General features: G+C 37.5%; 1 protein-coding gene across 2 annotated transcripts; it reads left to right on the top strand.

Annotated features, from left to right (window-relative positions):
- The first annotated feature begins 207 nt into the window (after positions 1–207).
- Positions 208–16,251, top strand: LOC131529283 (interferon-induced GTP-binding protein Mx2-like). Of its 2 annotated transcripts, XM_058758914.1 has the most exons (15): positions 208–304; positions 375–469; positions 1,489–1,685; positions 1,820–1,933; positions 2,033–2,140; positions 4,623–4,777; positions 4,861–4,999; positions 5,082–5,280; positions 7,244–7,322; positions 9,468–9,590; positions 10,301–10,433; positions 10,717–10,860; positions 11,002–11,078; positions 14,363–14,572; positions 14,650–16,251. In XM_058758914.1, exons 2-15 carry the CDS (start codon positions 393–395, stop codon positions 14,911–14,913), a joined length of 2,019 nt encoding a protein of 672 aa, XP_058614897.1. In that variant the 5' UTR covers positions 208–304; positions 375–392; the 3' UTR covers positions 14,914–16,251. The 2 variants fall into 2 exon arrangements, with proteins under 2 accessions (XP_058614897.1, XP_058614898.1); XM_058758915.1 differs by lacking the exons at positions 208–304; positions 375–469 and adding an exon at positions 807–859 and having other exon boundaries at positions 1,493–1,685.
- The last annotated feature ends 1,941 nt before the right edge of the window (positions 16,252–18,192 follow it).

Genomic DNA, 18,192 nt, shown 5'->3' with positions numbered 1-18,192 from the left:
CAGTGCATTGACAAAAAAGAAAATGTACTTTTGGTAATTGAGTACTTTTAAATGCAAGTACTTCTGTACTTTTACTTAAGTAAAAATCTGTCTTTGCAACTTTCACTTGTAATGGAGTAATAATTGACCAGCAGTATCTGTACTTTCACTCAAGTAACAGAGTTGTGTACTTTGTCCGCTTCTGCTGACGTGCTCAGTCTGTTCTTTACTTTCGAATTCAATCTTATGGGTGTGATCCACTATAAATTGAGTCTGACGAACAGATTGTTTGTGATTTCTCTTCAGCATCATCACAAACGTTTGGGTAAAGTATAACGTTTATAGAAGGCATCTAAAAATAATTTATTTTTGTCTTTTCATTTTTTTCTCTTCAGTTTTTTTCCCCTCAGAAAATGGCCAATTCTTCTTCTTCAGCTCAAAGCAGTGTTCAAGATAATGTTGAAGACACTGATAATTCTTTAAAAGAAAGGCTAGTATACATTTTATTTCGCGTATTACTAATCTAATTTTGAATTAATCAATTGGAGATAAATATTTTTATGTGAATTTACAGACCTAGATTACTTGCTATGTCTTCTAGATCAGGGGTCTCCAACCTTTTTTACACCGCGGACCGGTTAAAAAAATCTTGTTGTTGTGGATAGGGTCTTTAAAACAGCTCTATTTATTTATACTGTTATCAGCACATGTTGAAGTAGATTCGTCTCTTGTCTCTGAGATAATTAATGCAGCGTTAGAAAACTCCGTCAGTTTTTTCACTTTCACTTTATGTATGACTGAAGTTAAGACGTTCACCGGCATAACTATTGCGCAAAGTTTGCACGTTGGTTGTGTGATATCCATTGGCTCGCCTTCTACGGTATAAACTACATGAATGCCGCACTGTCTGAAACACGTCTCTATGCTTGTGTGTGCGAGTACAGCGCGCAAGTAACTAATTGAGTTCTGTTTCGTTTCTTCTTGTGGTTTTAAACGTGTAAATTGGCAAATTAATCTGCGAATCACACGTCGAACGGTGGGGTCTGGACCTGGTCCGTATATCACGGATCAACTGCGATCCGTTTAAGCCCTATGACAGATCAGAGCAATCTTTTATTTACTAATTTAACCATCGTCAAATTGCCCCTCGATATCAATCGCATACAACGAAAATAAAGAGTAATTAGAAAAATCATTTATGCACAATAAATAACAGAGCGTCATATCTATACACATTTCCCAGAACTTTTTCCCGGTGGTTGGGGACCTCTGATCTAGATAATAATTAAGCATGTACATTTAAATACAAGGCAACTTTATGTAAATAGTACATTTAGTCCACAATACTGATTCAAAATGCTTTTAACTTGCATAATAAAGAGAGAGAGAGAAATAAAATGTTGTAAAAATGATTAAATAAGTTTAAAAGCAATAGAATGTCTGTATAAAAGGACATAAATTGACACAAAATTACAAATAAAATGTAAATTTTTTAACATTTTTATTTAGTCAGGGAATGAAGGGAGAGGTTCACCATCATTTAGAGGAGAGCATTCGTCCATACATTGACCTGATTGACACTCTGCGCTCATTTGGCATCCATAAGGACTTGGCATTACCGACTATCGTAGTGATCGGAGACCAGAGTTCTGGGAAAAGCTCTGTGTTGGAAGCACTGTCTGGAATTGCATTACCAAGAGGAAGCGGTGAATTGGATATTCATATATATATATATATATATATATATATATATGTGTGTGTGTGTGTGTGTGTGTAATAGAGTGCTAAATTATTAAGAGAATATTCTGTCAGCATCTGTTTTTCTACTGATCGTTGATAGGAATTGTCACTAGATGTCCACTAGAGCTGAGGCTGAGGAACGTAACAGGTGGAGGCAGCTGGAAAGCTGTTCTGTCTTACCATAAGAAGAAAACTGAAAAAAATACTAAAGCAGGTTAGTGAGAAAACTTGCAATCTCATTTTGTTTTACTAACTTGTTCTAAATTTTAATTCCTGCAACAAAATTTAAACCATGTGACAACACCTTCTCAAGTTTCTAACCAACTGGCAAGTTCAGCGAGCAAAAGGCCACGTTTGTCTTATGAGGAGAAGATAATTGAATTCGGGGATCCTTCATTAGTTGAAAAACATGTTGAAGAAGGTTAGTAAAACTCTTAAAATCTATTGTCCTTTTACTATTAATACATAACACGCAAATTGACAATCAATTAATACATTTCACAATATAATAACAGCTTTGACCCATTCACCAAAAAGAATCGTTGTTTTTGTAGCAATGATCTGTTATATTAGTAAATATATCTTCCAGCAGAATAATAAGCACATGAAATAACTCAAAGAGTGTTGACAACTGAACTTAGTAATGGGTTCAATATAATAACAGTTTAATGACAGTTTATGTACTTTATTGTAACCATTTCATAAAGTCATGTGTTTGTGACCGCATCTCATGTGTCACAATTTGACCGCATCTCATCCCTTCAATTGTACACAGAAGCCCCACCGTTTGCTGGATAAACTGGAAAAAACTGTTCATTCTGACTGGTTACAGAACATGATCCATGCCCAGACTGTTTTATTGCTTACAGAGCTGTCACAAATACAGATATGAAAGTGATAAAAAAAAGAAGTTATATTTAAAAAGCATAAAAGCTATTTTTGATATTTTAAACCATAAAACTTTTAAATGTCAGTTAATCAAGGGCTTGCTATATTCCACTTTTGGAAGTTGCTTTGGATAAAAGCATCTGCTAAATGAATAAATATAAATGTAAATATTGTTAAAGGGGCTAATTGTAAAAATTTCCATGCGTTAATCGCTTTCTCATTGCCAGTGTGTGAAAAGCTTGTAATGAAACTTTAAAAAAAAACAAAGAGTTGTCGATGAAAGCCTATTGACTTGATTTTATGTGAAGGAATTGGGACATTTTTGCCTGAAAAAAAGAAAAGAAAAGAAGCTCGCAAAATTTTATCGCACTCGCAAGATAGCCTTTCTTATACAATGTTCAGGATAATGCCAAAAGAGCTATTCTGTACTCTAATGTGAATGTATCATCCAAAGAAACCGATTCATTCAACTGTAGTCTGACATATCTGGATTTATATAGTCTGCAGTCTCAAATCCATTTTATAATCGAGCTGTGAAAACAGTGTCATTTTAATTACCTCATCTGTAATGAGCTGGTACAAACATATCTAAACATATCTCTATGATCAGATGCTTTCTTAACTGCTGTTTTCTCAACATTGTAATGTTTGTTGTGTGTTTAATTTGTTATTGAGAGGAAATTGCACGGCACATACTTAAATTTTTATCTAAACTCTCTCTCGCTCTCAGCAGCATCTGAATTCTTTAACAAAATATTGCTGCAACAGTATTTACAGCTACAATGAAACTAAATTTTGCTGTGAGTATATCAGGTCACCGAATCTCAATCAGCCTCTTATAGGTTACAATTAATGGCCAGCGGTGTCACTAATAACAAGAATTTCATTTATTTTTGCCGTTTTTGCCTTTTTTAGGATAGGACAGTATAGGAGACAGGAAGCAAAGTAGGAGAGAGAAAGAGAGAAGGGGACGAGATTGGGAAAGGTCCACGAGCCAAGACTCGAACTCGGGACGCCTGAAGCGCAACAGCACAATTTGTCAGTGTGCTGCCCACGATGCTATTAGCACAGTTTGCACGGTTTGATTTAATATGAGCCAAGCGATCATTAGATTTAATCACCATTGGTTTTGTGATGTATTGTATTGCTTTTTTCCCTCAGTTGGTCAGAACAAATGTGGCAGACTTGTTACTTGTTCAGATGACATTTTCCGGTGAAAATTCTTTTTTGGGTCATACTTCCAAGACGTAGGCTAGAATATGTGATCCCTATGTGCAGTATCCACACCGGTGTAGTGACTGACAGCCACACATACTCCTCAAAACATTAGATTCATCTGTACTGAGGAGCCATGCCGGAGCACAACCCACACAAGGAAGATAATTCCGCAATTGCAGGTTTCAAACAGAGATGTCAACAAAGAGCTAAAACTTATAGACTGCAGCTTTAAAATCAGGTGCATTGTCAGGGAATCTGAGCCCCTTGAACAGGTTATTGCTGCAGGACCCTCTTCGGTAGAAATTGCTAGAATTGATCAGGCTTGTCCCTTTTTCTTGGTTTAAATGAAAAAATAAACAGACAAAAATAGTGGCCACTCCAATATCCCCCCCAATAGCGACACCCCTGATTAGAATCCTTGGGCCATAAAAAATAATGGTGCGATTGAGAACTGTTATCTACCAGCTGTAATAAAAATGGCCTTAAAGGACTTCAGTATAAATTTGAATATTCATGTTGAGTATAAAATTACTTCCTGACTCATTTGCATGAGGCTCTAAGACAAATCTGTTTTATTCACACCACTTTAATGGACAAAGTTTTTCATATCTGCCCTGCAACAAAAAATTCAATTATAAGTTGTTGACAGATCTGTCATCTCAAGCCCCAGGCCATCGAGCAGTCCTTATCGGCGAGCTCTGATGTATGAGCGCAGTGCAAATACAAGAGTATATAAACTTGACTAATGCAATCATGTTGAGAAACACATGGTGAATCATGCAGTGTGTTTTTTACAGCCCAGAATGAGTTAGCTGGAAAAGGGGTGAAAATTTGTGATGACCTCATCACTTTAGAGGTGAGGTCAGCAGATGTGTGTGACCTCACACTGATCGATCTACCTGGAATCGCTCGAGTCCCAGTGCAAGGACAACCACAAGATATTGGAAACCAGGTAGGCATTATATAATCTGATTTTGCACTGCAGATTCAGTAACATATACTGTATATCCAGTTTTAAAACTTCATATCTTATAGATCAAACGTCTGATCATGAAATTTATTGAGAAGCAAGAGACTATAAACATGGTAGTGGTCCCTTGCAACATAGACATTGCAACAACTGAAGCATTGAAAATGGCACAAGAAGTAGATCCTGAGGGCATAAGAACTCTTGGTAATGAAGATGATCATTTACATCTAATATCTTTGTTAGCAAATAGAACATTTTAGAGAATAACTGTTTTTCATTCACACAGCCATTTTGACCAAGCCAGACCTCATAGATACGGGAACCGAGAAGAATATTCTGGCCGTTGTCCAGAACAAAGTAATTCCTCTCCGCAAAGGTTACATCATGGTGAAGTGTAGAGGACAACAACAGATCGATGAGAAAGTTCCTCTGGTGGAGGCGACACAAATTGAGAGAGATTTCTTCCAAAATCATAACTTTTTCAGGTTACGATCTAAAGAAAATATAATTTGACTTTTGTTGACATGTTTCAGCCAAGCGACAACCTTCCGGTCTCTCTCATGAAACCAACATAGAAACGGACTAAAACTGCAGTTCATCGACTGGCCGCTAGAGACTGGCTCCAAAAGGGACCTCCCATGTTAAAATACCCAACTTTACAGCAGAAAAAAAAATGTTTACAGCCTGGTGCAAAAAGTGGTTTTAGTCTATATAGATAATTTTGCCCTTCATGACAACTGTGAGGGGGGTGATTTTTTTTAGAACTCATCCACTTAAAGGAGTGATGCGCTGCCAAGATGGTGACGGCCAGCTCCACTCACTTTGAGCTTCAAAAATGCTCTTCAGAAACCTACGGGTGACATCACGGACACTACGTCCATGTTTTTATACGGTCTATGGTTTCAGCTTATGCAGTATGCACTACTAAATATTTGCGCACTGCACAATTAAACTTGAAAAGTTTAAAAGTTGGCCCTATAAACAAAATATTTACATAAGCCTCCGACCAGGGATGCATTTCCAAAAAGAGAAATCTATGGTCGCAATTATCTGCGTAATTACATCCACCTGTCTAGTGACTGCTCTAGTGTCCACAAAACTGGAAGACTTTCTTGATGTATATAAGTGGTAGGCTACACTCTTAAAAATAAAGGTGCTTAAAAGGTTCTTCACAGTGATGCCATAGAAGAACCATTTTTGGTTCCAAAAAGAACCATTCAGTCAAAGGTTATTTAAAGAACCATCTCTTTCTTACCTTTTTATAATCTGAAGAACCTTCTTTCACCACAAAGAACCTTTTGTGAAACATAAAGGTTCTTCAGATGTTAAAGGGTCTTTATGGAACCATTTAGACAAAAAGGTTCTTCTATGGCATCGTGAAGCACATTTTTTTTTAAGAGCGTATTTTAGAATGGAAAATTTAAACAATGAAAAAGAATTAGTGAAAATCAATAAATTACAAATAATTTATTGCTATTGTGAGAATAATATATAATCAATAAATAACTGTGATTACGAGTAATTTAAAATGTAATACAATCTAATAACAAGTATTTATTTTTTGTAATTTTTTGTAACGCATTTTTGAAGCCCTGCTATGTTAACAGAACCAGACTTGACAACTAGTTGTCTGTCAGTCCATACATTCTGAGAAAGCAACTGTGCCCTGCAGACACACGCGTCTCGTTTCGAGACAGAGAATAAGGTTGTGTATAATCTGAAGGTTTTTCTCACACAAGGCGCCCTACATATTGTATAAAAGCTGATGACTAATAATGATGAACTTTTGCATGTATTGGACTTCATGTCATGAAGACTATCCAGTGTTATGTACGTCACCATCTTTGCTATTTACCTTAGGTGGTGTTTACACACCGTTTTCAACAAAAACCTTTTTGTGCTTTTGGCAAATCATTTACAAAACAACAGCATGCAAACTTTTGAAAATAGGTTTCAAAGTGCAAGTTTTTATGGTAGCATTAATGATACCAAATGATACCATTATTGTTGCCGTGTAAACTACAAAAACAATATTTGTGAAAATGATGACATCATGCGCATGCGTATCACATGTTTGGTCTATAAGCACATGTGCACAGGCATGTGTAAAAATGCATTTTAAAAATAATAAGCATGATTTAAAACTTTAATCACATTTAAAGTCATATTGCAACAAACAGAAACATTAATGCAAAATTATCTGAAAAAATCATGTTTTCCTCTGTTATATATTTCTGTTTTTGTGCTCCCAGACATTTTCTGCTGATATTTATTTATTTTTTTTCTCCTTAACTTCCCTTAGTTTCCATTTTTAGTACAATCGTTGATGTGTAACGTCGCTATATCATAATAAAATCTAAAATTTAAAAATGTATTTTTTAATCAGATTCACTTGTATTCCCTACATATCAATGCCACTTTACAATGTAGTATTCTTTTTTTCTACAGACCCCTCTTGGATGAGAATAAAGCGACTATTAAATGTCTTGCTATCAAGCTCACTCAGGATCTTGTCAATCATATTAAAGTAAGTTTGTAAATGCCTATTCATATAAATATCAAATGTATTGAGAGACTGTGATCTCACACCACTGCAGTCTGAAGAAGGTCCAAAAGCGGTCACACTTTATATTAGGTGGCCTTAACTACTATGTACTTACATCAAAAAATAAGTACAATGTACTTATTGTGTTCATATTGTATTTCAAAACACTATTGCTGCTATTGAGGTGGGATACTGGTAAGGTATCCCAATTGTAAGTCACTTTGGATAAAAGCGTCTGCAAAATGACTAAATGTAAATGTAAATGTAAGGTTAGGGACAGGTTTGGTGGTATGGGTAGGTTTAAGGGTGGGTTATTTTTTTTTTCAGTAAATGCATGTTGATATTTAGTCTAGAACTACAGTAACATCATGTTCACACAGCGCACGCAACGCTCTGCACTTACTCCTGATTTTTTTCAATATGGGGACGGGAGAGCTGTCAGTCAATACATGGGCAAACAAAGTAACTGGTGTTACTTATATAAAAGTAACGTAAAAAAGTAATGTAAATTAAAAAGTAATGCTACAACCCTAATTCCAGAAAAGTTGGGACGTTTTGTAAAATGCAATAAAATCAAGAATATGTTATTTTTTAATTCTCTTTAACTTTTATTTAATTGACAAAAGTACAAAGAAAAGATTTCCAAAGTTTTCACTGATCAACGTAAATATTAACAATATGAAAAAAGTGGGGGCAGAGGCAAAATAAAAGTGAAAAGGTTATAGAATATCCATGTTCAACTGTTTTGAAACAGTTCACAGTAAGCAGGTGAATTGGTAATAGGTTAAGGTATCATGTTTGGGTATAAAAGAAGCATCTCAGTCTTTTCCAGCAAAGCTGGATCATGGCTCATCACTTTGTGCCAAATTTCATGAGAGAAGTGTCAAACAAATCAAAAATCACATTTCGCAATGCACAATCGCAAAGAATTTAGGTCTTTCACTTAGTACCATATATAATAATGTGAAAAGATCCAGGGAATACAGAGGAATCTCAGTCTGTGTAGGGCAAGGCAGGAAAGCTCAGGTGAATATGCATGACCTTTGAGCCCTCAGATGGCATTGTATGAGAAACCGTCATGCTGCGGTGTTAAATATAGCCACATGGGCTCAGGAGTACTTCAGAAAATCACTGTCATTTACCACAGTCTGCTGCTGCATCAAGAAATGCAACTTGAATATCTCTTACTCTGGGTCTAGGAGAAAGCTCTACATCAATTCTATGCAGCAATGCTGCCGGGTTCTCTGGGCCAGAGCTCATCTCAGATAGTCAAGAAGACTATGTGTGCTGTGGAAAGATGAGTCCACATTTCAATGTGTTTTTGCGAAAAATGATGTTGAGTTGATTGGTGCAAACGGCATAGGTGACTGCCATATGTGCGAAGGTACCATTGACATGGAGGCATATATTGGAATTGTACAGAGAAATATGCTGCCATCAAAATGACGTCTTTCATGGGAAGTCCATGGTTATTAGATCAAGAGAATGCCAGCTCTCATTCTGCATGTGCTACAACAGCATGGTTTTGTAGACACAGAGTGAATGTGCTGGACTGGCTGCCTGCAGTCCAGATCTGACTCCAATTGAAAATGTATGACCAGTCGAAAAGGAGAATCAGACAAAGACGATCACAGACTGCTGAGCTTCTGAAGTCTTGGATCAAGCGAGATTGGACAAAAATTTACTCGCAAACCTTTATTAGTATCCTCAATTCCCAAACAATGAAACATTGTAATTAAAAGGAAAGTTGATGTGACACAGTGTTAAACGGGCCTCTGTCCCAACTTTTTTGGAATGTGTTGCAGCCATCAAAATCAAAATTTGTCTATGTTTACAATATAAAATTAAGTTGGTCAGTGAAAACATTGGAAATTGTTTCTTTGTACACATTTTTCTTTGTAGTCAATTAAATAAAAGTTAAAGAGAATGAACAGATAACAAATTCTTGATTTTATGGCATTTCACAAAACGTCCCAACTATTCTGGAATTGGGGTTGTAGTCACTTGAAAAAAGTAATCCGATTATGTAATTCATATTAATTGTAATGCATTACCCCCAATGCTGCTTCAATATCCACTGGGCATATATTGGATTTATTACATCCATTTTATATTCATCACTGTCAGAAATCACTGCCAAAGCTTGACGAGCAGATAAAAAAGCAGTTGTGGGATGTGAGGAATGAGCTGAAGGAGTGTGAAGCTGGACCACCACAGGACCCGAAGGGAGCCAAACAATTCCTCATTAAAGTAAGAATTTGATCAACTCAAGCTATTATTAGGGCTGAATCCACGGGGAAGTGACATAATTAGGTAGGTAACACTTTAGTTTAGGACCAATTCTCACTACTAACTAGCATGCATATTACTAGAATATTGGTTAATCCACACCATACCTAAACTTAACAACCACCTTACTAACTATTAACAAGCAGCAATTTAGGAGATTATTGAGGCAAAAGTCACAGTTAATAGTTAGTTAATAGTGAGAACTGGACCCCAAATTTAAGTGTGAACATTAGATAAGTTATGTTTATGCTACTAATTGGCCTGTATGTTGTAAGCACAATGTTTAAATGTCTCAACACATTCTGAAGACATTGCAAAGGTAACCCAAATATCTTTATTTGAATAAATCATTCATATAAAGACATTTGCGATACCTTTGGTATAAACAGCTGTATTCATACTGTGTTGATGGTTTAAGAGTGAATAAAAAAAAGTGTTAACGTCCTCTAGCACAGAACATTTGTAAAATGTAAAACAATTGAGAATAATAAGACCAAACATTGTCACATTAGACATAACCATAAAACTTGTATTATCTCTGCTGTCAATTCAAATTTTATCTTTTTTTTTTCCAAGTTAACATTGCCTCCTTTACCTCTTCAGAGGTACAATGCTAATATAATTATATAAAACATGCTCACGTAACAAATATTATTATTTCTTTCTCACAGGTATTAACAAAATTCAATGATAAAATCAAGTCCTTATCATTAGGAGAGCTGATGGATAAGGAAAATATGTTTGTCCAGCTTCGGACTGAATTCAAGAAGTGGAATGATGGTCTTAATGAGACAAAGACATCCTGTCAGTACATTTTTAAATTTAATACTTGCTGATATTCAGACCAACAGCACAAAATTATATTGTGAAATGATATTGTTTAATAAACAAGTTAATACTGAGTAACTTACATTTCAGAGTGACTCAGTGTCACAGTTTATTTGCTCTGACAACAAAGTCAAAGCAGATACAAACAGTGAAAAATGCTGTTGGATTGAACATCAGCACCCTTTGAATCTTGTTCAGCTTTTATAAGAATTTAGTTTTCATTCTTATATGAAAAAAAATCCCTCTTTCTCCCAACAAGTTGACAGTTCGAAGGAGCTTAGGCAGAATTACAGAGGAAGGGAACTGCCCGGCTTCAGCAACTACAGAATTTTTGAGATGATTTTGCAGGAACGCGTGGCTAAACTTAAAAAGCCAGCCATCGAATCACTCAATTCCATTAAAGGTACTGTCACACATCTTTATGTTCAACTAGAACCTAAAATCAAAGGATTACTGTATACTTAGAATATTGTAGTAGTTTCATATCTGAATTATCAAGCCTAAACTATTTGTGGCTGTTTGTCTTTTTGTTTTGCTTTTGAAGACATAATTCTCAAGCAATTCACTGACGTGTCTCAACAATGTTTCCGAAACTACCCTGTTCTTCTAAATACCACTATGGTAAATATTGCTCCTTATTTGTGACAAAGGCCATGTGCACAGTGTAATGTTTAAGGAGTGACAACCGCATTTAAATATGGAAGTGAATCCCCTAAATTACAGTTTCATGTGTGTACGGAACATAACTCACTCTCAAAACTGCGATGATTGACATTGTTGTAACCATATCAACATTTTGCTGACTCATGCACTTGATATCTGCTTCTTTGACTAAAGTAATATTACAGTAATATTACATAATATTACTTTAATATTAAAGTAATATTACAACGTTTTGTTCATGTTTATAAGGTGGCTCTGCAGAGCGTGCTCTTGAAGGGTTGCCATGTCCACTTACCATAAGCATCACTTATTACGTTTTTTTGGACTTATTGTTTTGGGCTCGGCTTATAAAGCGATAAAGTAGGCAAGTGCAGGTCGCTATGTTTTGGTATGTGGCTTATTTCCAAGATAACACATTTGGATTTGAGTTTATTTTGAGTTTGCTCTTGTTTGTTGTTGCTGTTGTTTTGTTTTTTTGTTTTTTTCAAAGCACACACGTCAAAGCGTAGCCTGTGATTTCTTGCACCGCACATACAGAAAATATAACTTTGATATGCATTTAAATACATTATTAATAACTAGTTGTTCAGTTTGGTTCTGTACAAACTGCATAGAATTTCTGAAAATGCGGTTGTCACTGGCTGTATTTTTTGGGAGTCAATTCGGTTGTAGAATACGTAACCTCGGTTCCCTGAGATAAGGGAATGAGCATTGTGTTAAGCGATGCTATGGGGCATCTCCTGTTTACTCTGAATACTGAAGCCTGATTTGTTCACGTTTGTGTAGCTGCATGAACAAATGGTGCTTCAGCCCGCCAAAAGAGGTGGGGTCGACTGATATATAAATCGGCTCCGAGCGCCATTTCATCAGAATCTTTTGACTGATGTGACAGTCGTAGACTCGCGTATATTGTTTTGTTTCGCGTATATTGTCGCGTAAATTATATTGTTTAATAAATAAGAAGTTAATATACTAAATACTAATACTCAGTGTCACTAAGTACTTTGTCTTCTTTTGCTCTGACAATAAAGCAAGTCAAAGCAGATACAAACAGTCAAATTGCTGTTGGATTGTACATCAGCACCCTTTCAACCCTGTTCAGCTTTTATAAGAAATAAATTTTTATATGGAAAAAAATCCCTCTTGCTTCCAACAAGTTGACAGTTTGAAGGAGATTAGCCAGAATTACAGAGGGAGGGAACTGCCCGGCTTCAGCAACTACAGAGTTTTTGAGATAATTTTTCTCACGTAGCCTGAAGCCGTAGCCTAGGCACTGAAGCCTGATTTGTTGACATTCATGTAGCTGCACAAACAAATGGCGCTTCAGCCCGCCAAAAGGGATGGGGTCGACTGCAATATAAGTCGGCTCTGAGCGCCATTTCATCAGAATCTTTTGACTGATAGCGAGGCAGTGTACGCAAAGCTCCTTCCTTTATCTCAGGGAACCAAGTTTACATTAGTAACTGGAGTGTTCCCTTTAGAACAGGCTCTCCCATTGCGTCAAGGGATGCTATTAGGAATACATCCAATAGTGCCGTGCTATAAGCAAAGACAGAATGAAGCCACTCTGCGAGTCCAGCCGCTAGGCTTGGGCCCACATAACAAGACCTTCTCCACTTACAGAGAGGATTAAATTAAGCTGACAAAATCTGTGCCTGGAGGGCAGGGACATCCAAGTTATAAAACCTGGTGAAGGTAGACTGTGAAGAACAGCCAGCAGCCGCACAGATATCACTGATGGAAATTCCGCTGGGTCAAGTGCAGGAGGATGCCATTCACCTGGTGGAATGGGCTCTCACTCAAATAGGACACTGTGAGCCCACTGAGGCATACGCCAGGACTATAGCATCAACTATCCATTGAGGTAGTCTCTGCTTCATGACTGGCAGGCCTTTAGAGTGGCCTCCGAAGCAAACAAAGAGCTGCTCTGAATGCTGGAAGTGGCTAGAGTGCTCTACGTACACTCTAGGAGCCCAAACCGGGCAGAGTAAATTCGGACCTGCTCGTCCTCTGAGTTAGGAAGAGCCGGAAGGGAGATGACTTATGCTCTGAATGTAGTGGAGAGCACCTTAGGCACAGAGACGTGTCTTGGTTTGAGGATGACTCTACAGTTGTTAGGTCCAAACTCAATGCATGAAGTACTAACTGACAGTGCCTGAGATCGCCCACTCGCTTGACTGCCTTGGTGATTTATATAGGCTACCACCATCATGTTGGACCAGGACGTGGTACACTCTTAAGGCTGGTAGGAAGGTTTTCAGGGCTAGAAAAACTGCCAACATCTCTAGGCAGTTGATGTGTAGGCATTGCTCTAGGCTGGTTTCTTCAGGAGCCGACCAGTCCAAGCCAAGATCCTCCATGGATTTCAAGAGGATACGAATCAGCTTGCTGTCCACACTGGCCCGCGCTGAATCCTTGGGAGGAAGGATTCAGCACACACCCACTCCTCTGCATCTGAAGCTGTCAGCGACATGGAGCAACAGCTTCCTACTCAGATAAACTGAAGGAATTCAAGCCAGATGAGGGGCACTGATCTTTATGTGTAAAATACACTGGTGAGTCGAGGCATTGCGGGGAGAGTGAAGCATGCAGGACTTGTGCCGGCGTAAGTTCACTCGTGCCCGACAAGTCAGTCCCGTTGCCCCGCTGAAATGGGAGAGCAGACAGGGGAGGACTGCCTTCATAAAAGAAGTGAAACAGGGTGAGACTCATGCTCTTGCAGTGAGAGCAGTCTGTCCCAGTGAGCACAGCATCAGTGTGAATGCTGCACAGGCAAACGACGCACTCACTGTGCCTGTCTGAGTCATGCAGGGGTTCCCTGCACGAGTCTCACTCGCCGTGCAACAATTGAAACAACGTCACAGTGAAAATTTGCTCAGGAAATGCTCTTTTAGGCCACCGGATGGCTGCAGGGGAAGTGGCGAGTAGGATTCAAGCTTCTTCCTGCTTGTTCTCTTCAAAGTCCAGTGAGATGATCTTCGTGCTGAAGGAGAAAATTCTGATGAAATGGCGGTCAGAGCTAACTTATATAGGAGTTGGCCCCACCCCTTTTGGTGGGCTGAAACATAATTTGTTTGTGCCGCTACACAAACGTGAACAAATCAGGCTTCAGAATTCAGAGTAAACAGGAGTATCCCCATAGCTTCCCTTGGCGCAACATTCGAAACGGAACTTCAACAATTGTACAAAAACTCTGTCAGTTGACTTCTTGTTCCTCTGTATTTCTTCACTTGACATCATAGAACAAAATCGACAATATTCAGTCAAGCCAGCAAGACAAAGCGGAGCAGCGGATCATGGATCAGTTTGAAATGGAAAGCATGATTTACACTCAAGATCCCATCTACTTCAAGTTCTTGAATGAGATTAGCAACGAGCAATTTTCAGAAGTGCAATTACCTGTCCTTGATATAAAAAGCAAGTACAGTGAAATGCTGCAGGCGTATTATGAGGTACATCTAGTCTTCAGTAATGAATTTGAAGCCTTGTTCAGAGACAAGTAACTTAGTGGCTCTTCATTTTCTTTCAGATTGTGGTGCAGAGGATGGCTGACCAACTGCCCATGCTGATCTCCTTCTACATGCTAAAGGAGACTGCTCAGCTCCTGTGTACTGACATGCTGAGTATACTGGAAGGGGCAAACGTGAGCGAGCTCCTGTTTGAGGACTCTGATGTCAGCAAAAGACGCAAACACTTGCAGTCTCGTCTGGGCCGTTTGACTGCTGCTCACGAAGAACTAGTGATTTTATTTGAGAGATCAGAGGATGTTATCTTAGATTATACCTTCATGTAGCCTATTTGACAGCTTGATCCATGAAAATCTTTTCAGCATATGAACACATATTATCCAAACCTCCATGTAACAGTTTTTCAATAATGTTAAATAAGTTGGTGATCTTTTTAATACAGCCAACAACTTAATCCATAAAACTTTATTCAGCATATGCATTTTTGATATATTGCTTGATTTCTTTTGTTTCTTTAAACCAAATACCTGCAGTGTAACCCTTTTACTGTAATTTTCTTACGGAACATGCTTCACAACTCCTTGTTCAAGCTCTTGTTCTGTCCAGGCTGGACTGTTGCAATACTCTCTTGGCAGGTCTTCCAGCCAGTTCTATCAAACCTTTACAATTAATCCAGAACGTGGCAGCAAGATCAATTTTTAATGAGACAAACAGAATGCACGTCACACGTCTGTTTATCAGTTTGCACTGGCTACCAATAGCGGCTCGCATAAAACTCAAGGCATTAATGTTTGCCTACAAAACCACCACCAGCTCTGCAACCCTTTACCTAAATTCACTACTTCAGACTTATGTGCCTCTAGAAACTTGCGTTCTGCAAGTGAACGTCGCTTTATTGTTCATCCCAAAGAGACACAAAATCACTTTCACAGACTTGTAAATGAACTGTTCACACCTGGTGGAATGACCTGCCCAACTCAATCCGATCAGCTGAGTCCTCAGCCATCTTCAAGAATCGGCTAAAAACACATCTCTTCCATCTTTATTTGACCCTCTAACTCTAGCACTCTCTATTCTAATTCTATTCTTAAAAAAAAAAAAAAAACTTGTCCCTTTTAGACTTGCACTCTATTCATTTACTGCTTGTTTTTCTTAAAAAAAAAAAAAACTTGCCCTTTTTAGACTGGCACTCTATTCATTTACTTCTTGTTTTCTTAAAAAACAAACTAACACTAGCTTGCTCTATTCTTTTTCTATTCTGTCTGTTTTCTTTTTATTTATTATATAATTACAAAAAAAAAAAAAAACCTTGCTACGTGTACTGCGTTAAGCTAACTGAGACTTGTTATAGCACTTGCATATCATTGCTCTTTTGTTGATTTTGATTGCTTCCATTGTCCTCATTTGTAAGTCGCTTTGGATGAAAGTGTCTTTTAAATGACAAAATGTAAATGTAATTAATGACTGACTATTAGCCTTTGGCCTTGTAAGTGCATAACCTTGTATTGAATTCTGTATCTGGCAGAATACAAATAGTTTTGATTGTTTTCATGTTGGTAGTAATTTGTGTCCAAAATAACATTAATGGGGCTAAAGGCCTCAGTGCCTCAGCTATGTTATGTGTTTTTCTCATTACTTGTATAATTAAAAATATTTTTTCCTTATTGATTGACTTTATTTTTGTCAGCATAGTTATATACATAGTTTTATCTAGTGCTGGGTGCAAAACTCAGTTCCTGGAGGGCCATACATAGGCCTTACAGAGTTTAGCTTCAACCCTACTAGTTCTCAAATATCACTTTAAAAATTCAAATATCCAATATTAACTACAGACGCGAGAACCAATCGGGTTTATGTGAAGTTCCGTCTTATATAAATGGTGCTCAAGCGCAAGTTCTTGCCTGCGTGCCCGATTCAAATAGGGGAGGACATGATTTTGATTTTCACATTAATCAAGTGAATAAATTCAGAAGACTTGTAATAGCACACAAGTGTTTAGGGAATTTCATGGTACTTTTAAGGATAATTCACACCACACAGACAAACACAAGCAAACATTTTTGTTGGATCAGTGTGTTACCTCTGTTGGTGTCTATTGCCGTTGGTCGGAGTTTGTTTTCACCCGACTGAACATGTTCAGTCAGTGTTTGTTGGTGTCTGTTGGGGCGGTGTGAACGTTATTTTTCATAAAATTCTAAATCCAGCGGCCAACTTGTTTGTTGGTGTTTGTCTCTGTATTGTGAATTGGCCTTTATGTGCAATTTGGATCTTACAGCTGTATCATCCTTGTGTTTCTAGAATGAAAAATGGGGTTTACAGAGACATGGGCGTGTAAACACAGGGCGTGTAAATGACAGAATTATTATTTTGGCCTAAATATTATTTGCATATTAGGATATTGTAACAACCATATTTATAGGCCTATAGCCTGGTGACTATGGGAGACAGGTCTTTCGGTCTTGTGGCTCCCAAGTTGTGATATGCTCTTCCTCAAGACATCTGTCAAGCATCCTCCCTTCTCTCCTTCAAAAACCTCTTAAAAACACATTTTTTGCTCTGAATATTACTCTTCAGTTCTCAGTCTGTAAACTGTACCCTGTTATGGACATGTTTATCTAAATTCTCTCTGTATCTCGAATCTAACTTTGTAAGCGACCTATATTAGTTTCAGATGTTGATGTTTGTTTGTTTCTGTCCGTTAAACCAGACTTATAAAGTGACCTTGGGTGTTGGAAAGGTGCTATATAAATAAAAATTATTATTATTATTAGCCTACAGTAATGAAAAAGTTTTGTTCTGTATGTTTTGCAACAGAAAATATACAGAATAACAAATTAATGTCTACTTAAAAGTTGATTTAAACAGAGTTTGAGCACATGGTTATGTCTTCATTTTTGTTTTTAATAAATTTTTGATACTTTTTATGCAAAAACTAGATTTTGAAGGTTCTCTTTCGTGTATAAGGTGTGTGTGTGTATATACAGATAACCAGAAATGACCATAAGATTATGAAAATGTGAAACCACAAGTACAAACAATCTCTGTAATTACCTCTTTCTCAATCAGGTTTGGCACTGTAATTTTTTTTTGCTGTAAACATGTGATGCAACCACAGTTCTCTTTTCAAAGGCAAAACCTCAGTGTCTGGGGTTGTCACCTGGTGTAATTACCTGGATTTATATCCTGTCGTGGTTGTAAGCTTGTCTAATCATAGGAGATGATTCAGTCAGACAATAACACAATTAGCTGTAATCTGTTTTCTTGAAGATCTGATTTAACTCACTACACTCGCACCATGAGCACACAGAGTCCAGTTTTGCCCTGAACAGAAGACTGAACGTTCAGCTCATCTAACGCTTCGAAATGGAGACAAAGTGGATGATTTTATTGTTATCAACATGCTGGAGTTTCTGTGTTGCTGTAAATGAGTTCTACTCTTCTACAGGTCAGTGTATTGTATCGCAATAAGACGATAAAACAACAGGATGTTTATAACAGCTCTAATCTTATAGCACTTGCATATCATTGCTCTTTTGTTGATTTTGATTGCTTCCATTGTCCTCATTTGTAAGTCGCTTTGGATAAAAGCACCTGCTAAATGACTA

The sequence above is a fragment of the Onychostoma macrolepis genome, chromosome 21 (assembly GCF_012432095.1).
Source record: "Onychostoma macrolepis isolate SWU-2019 chromosome 21, ASM1243209v1, whole genome shotgun sequence".
In the NCBI taxonomy this organism is placed as follows: Eukaryota; Metazoa; Chordata; class Actinopteri; order Cypriniformes; family Cyprinidae; genus Onychostoma; species Onychostoma macrolepis.
This window is presented reverse-complemented; position numbering and strand designations above follow the sequence as displayed.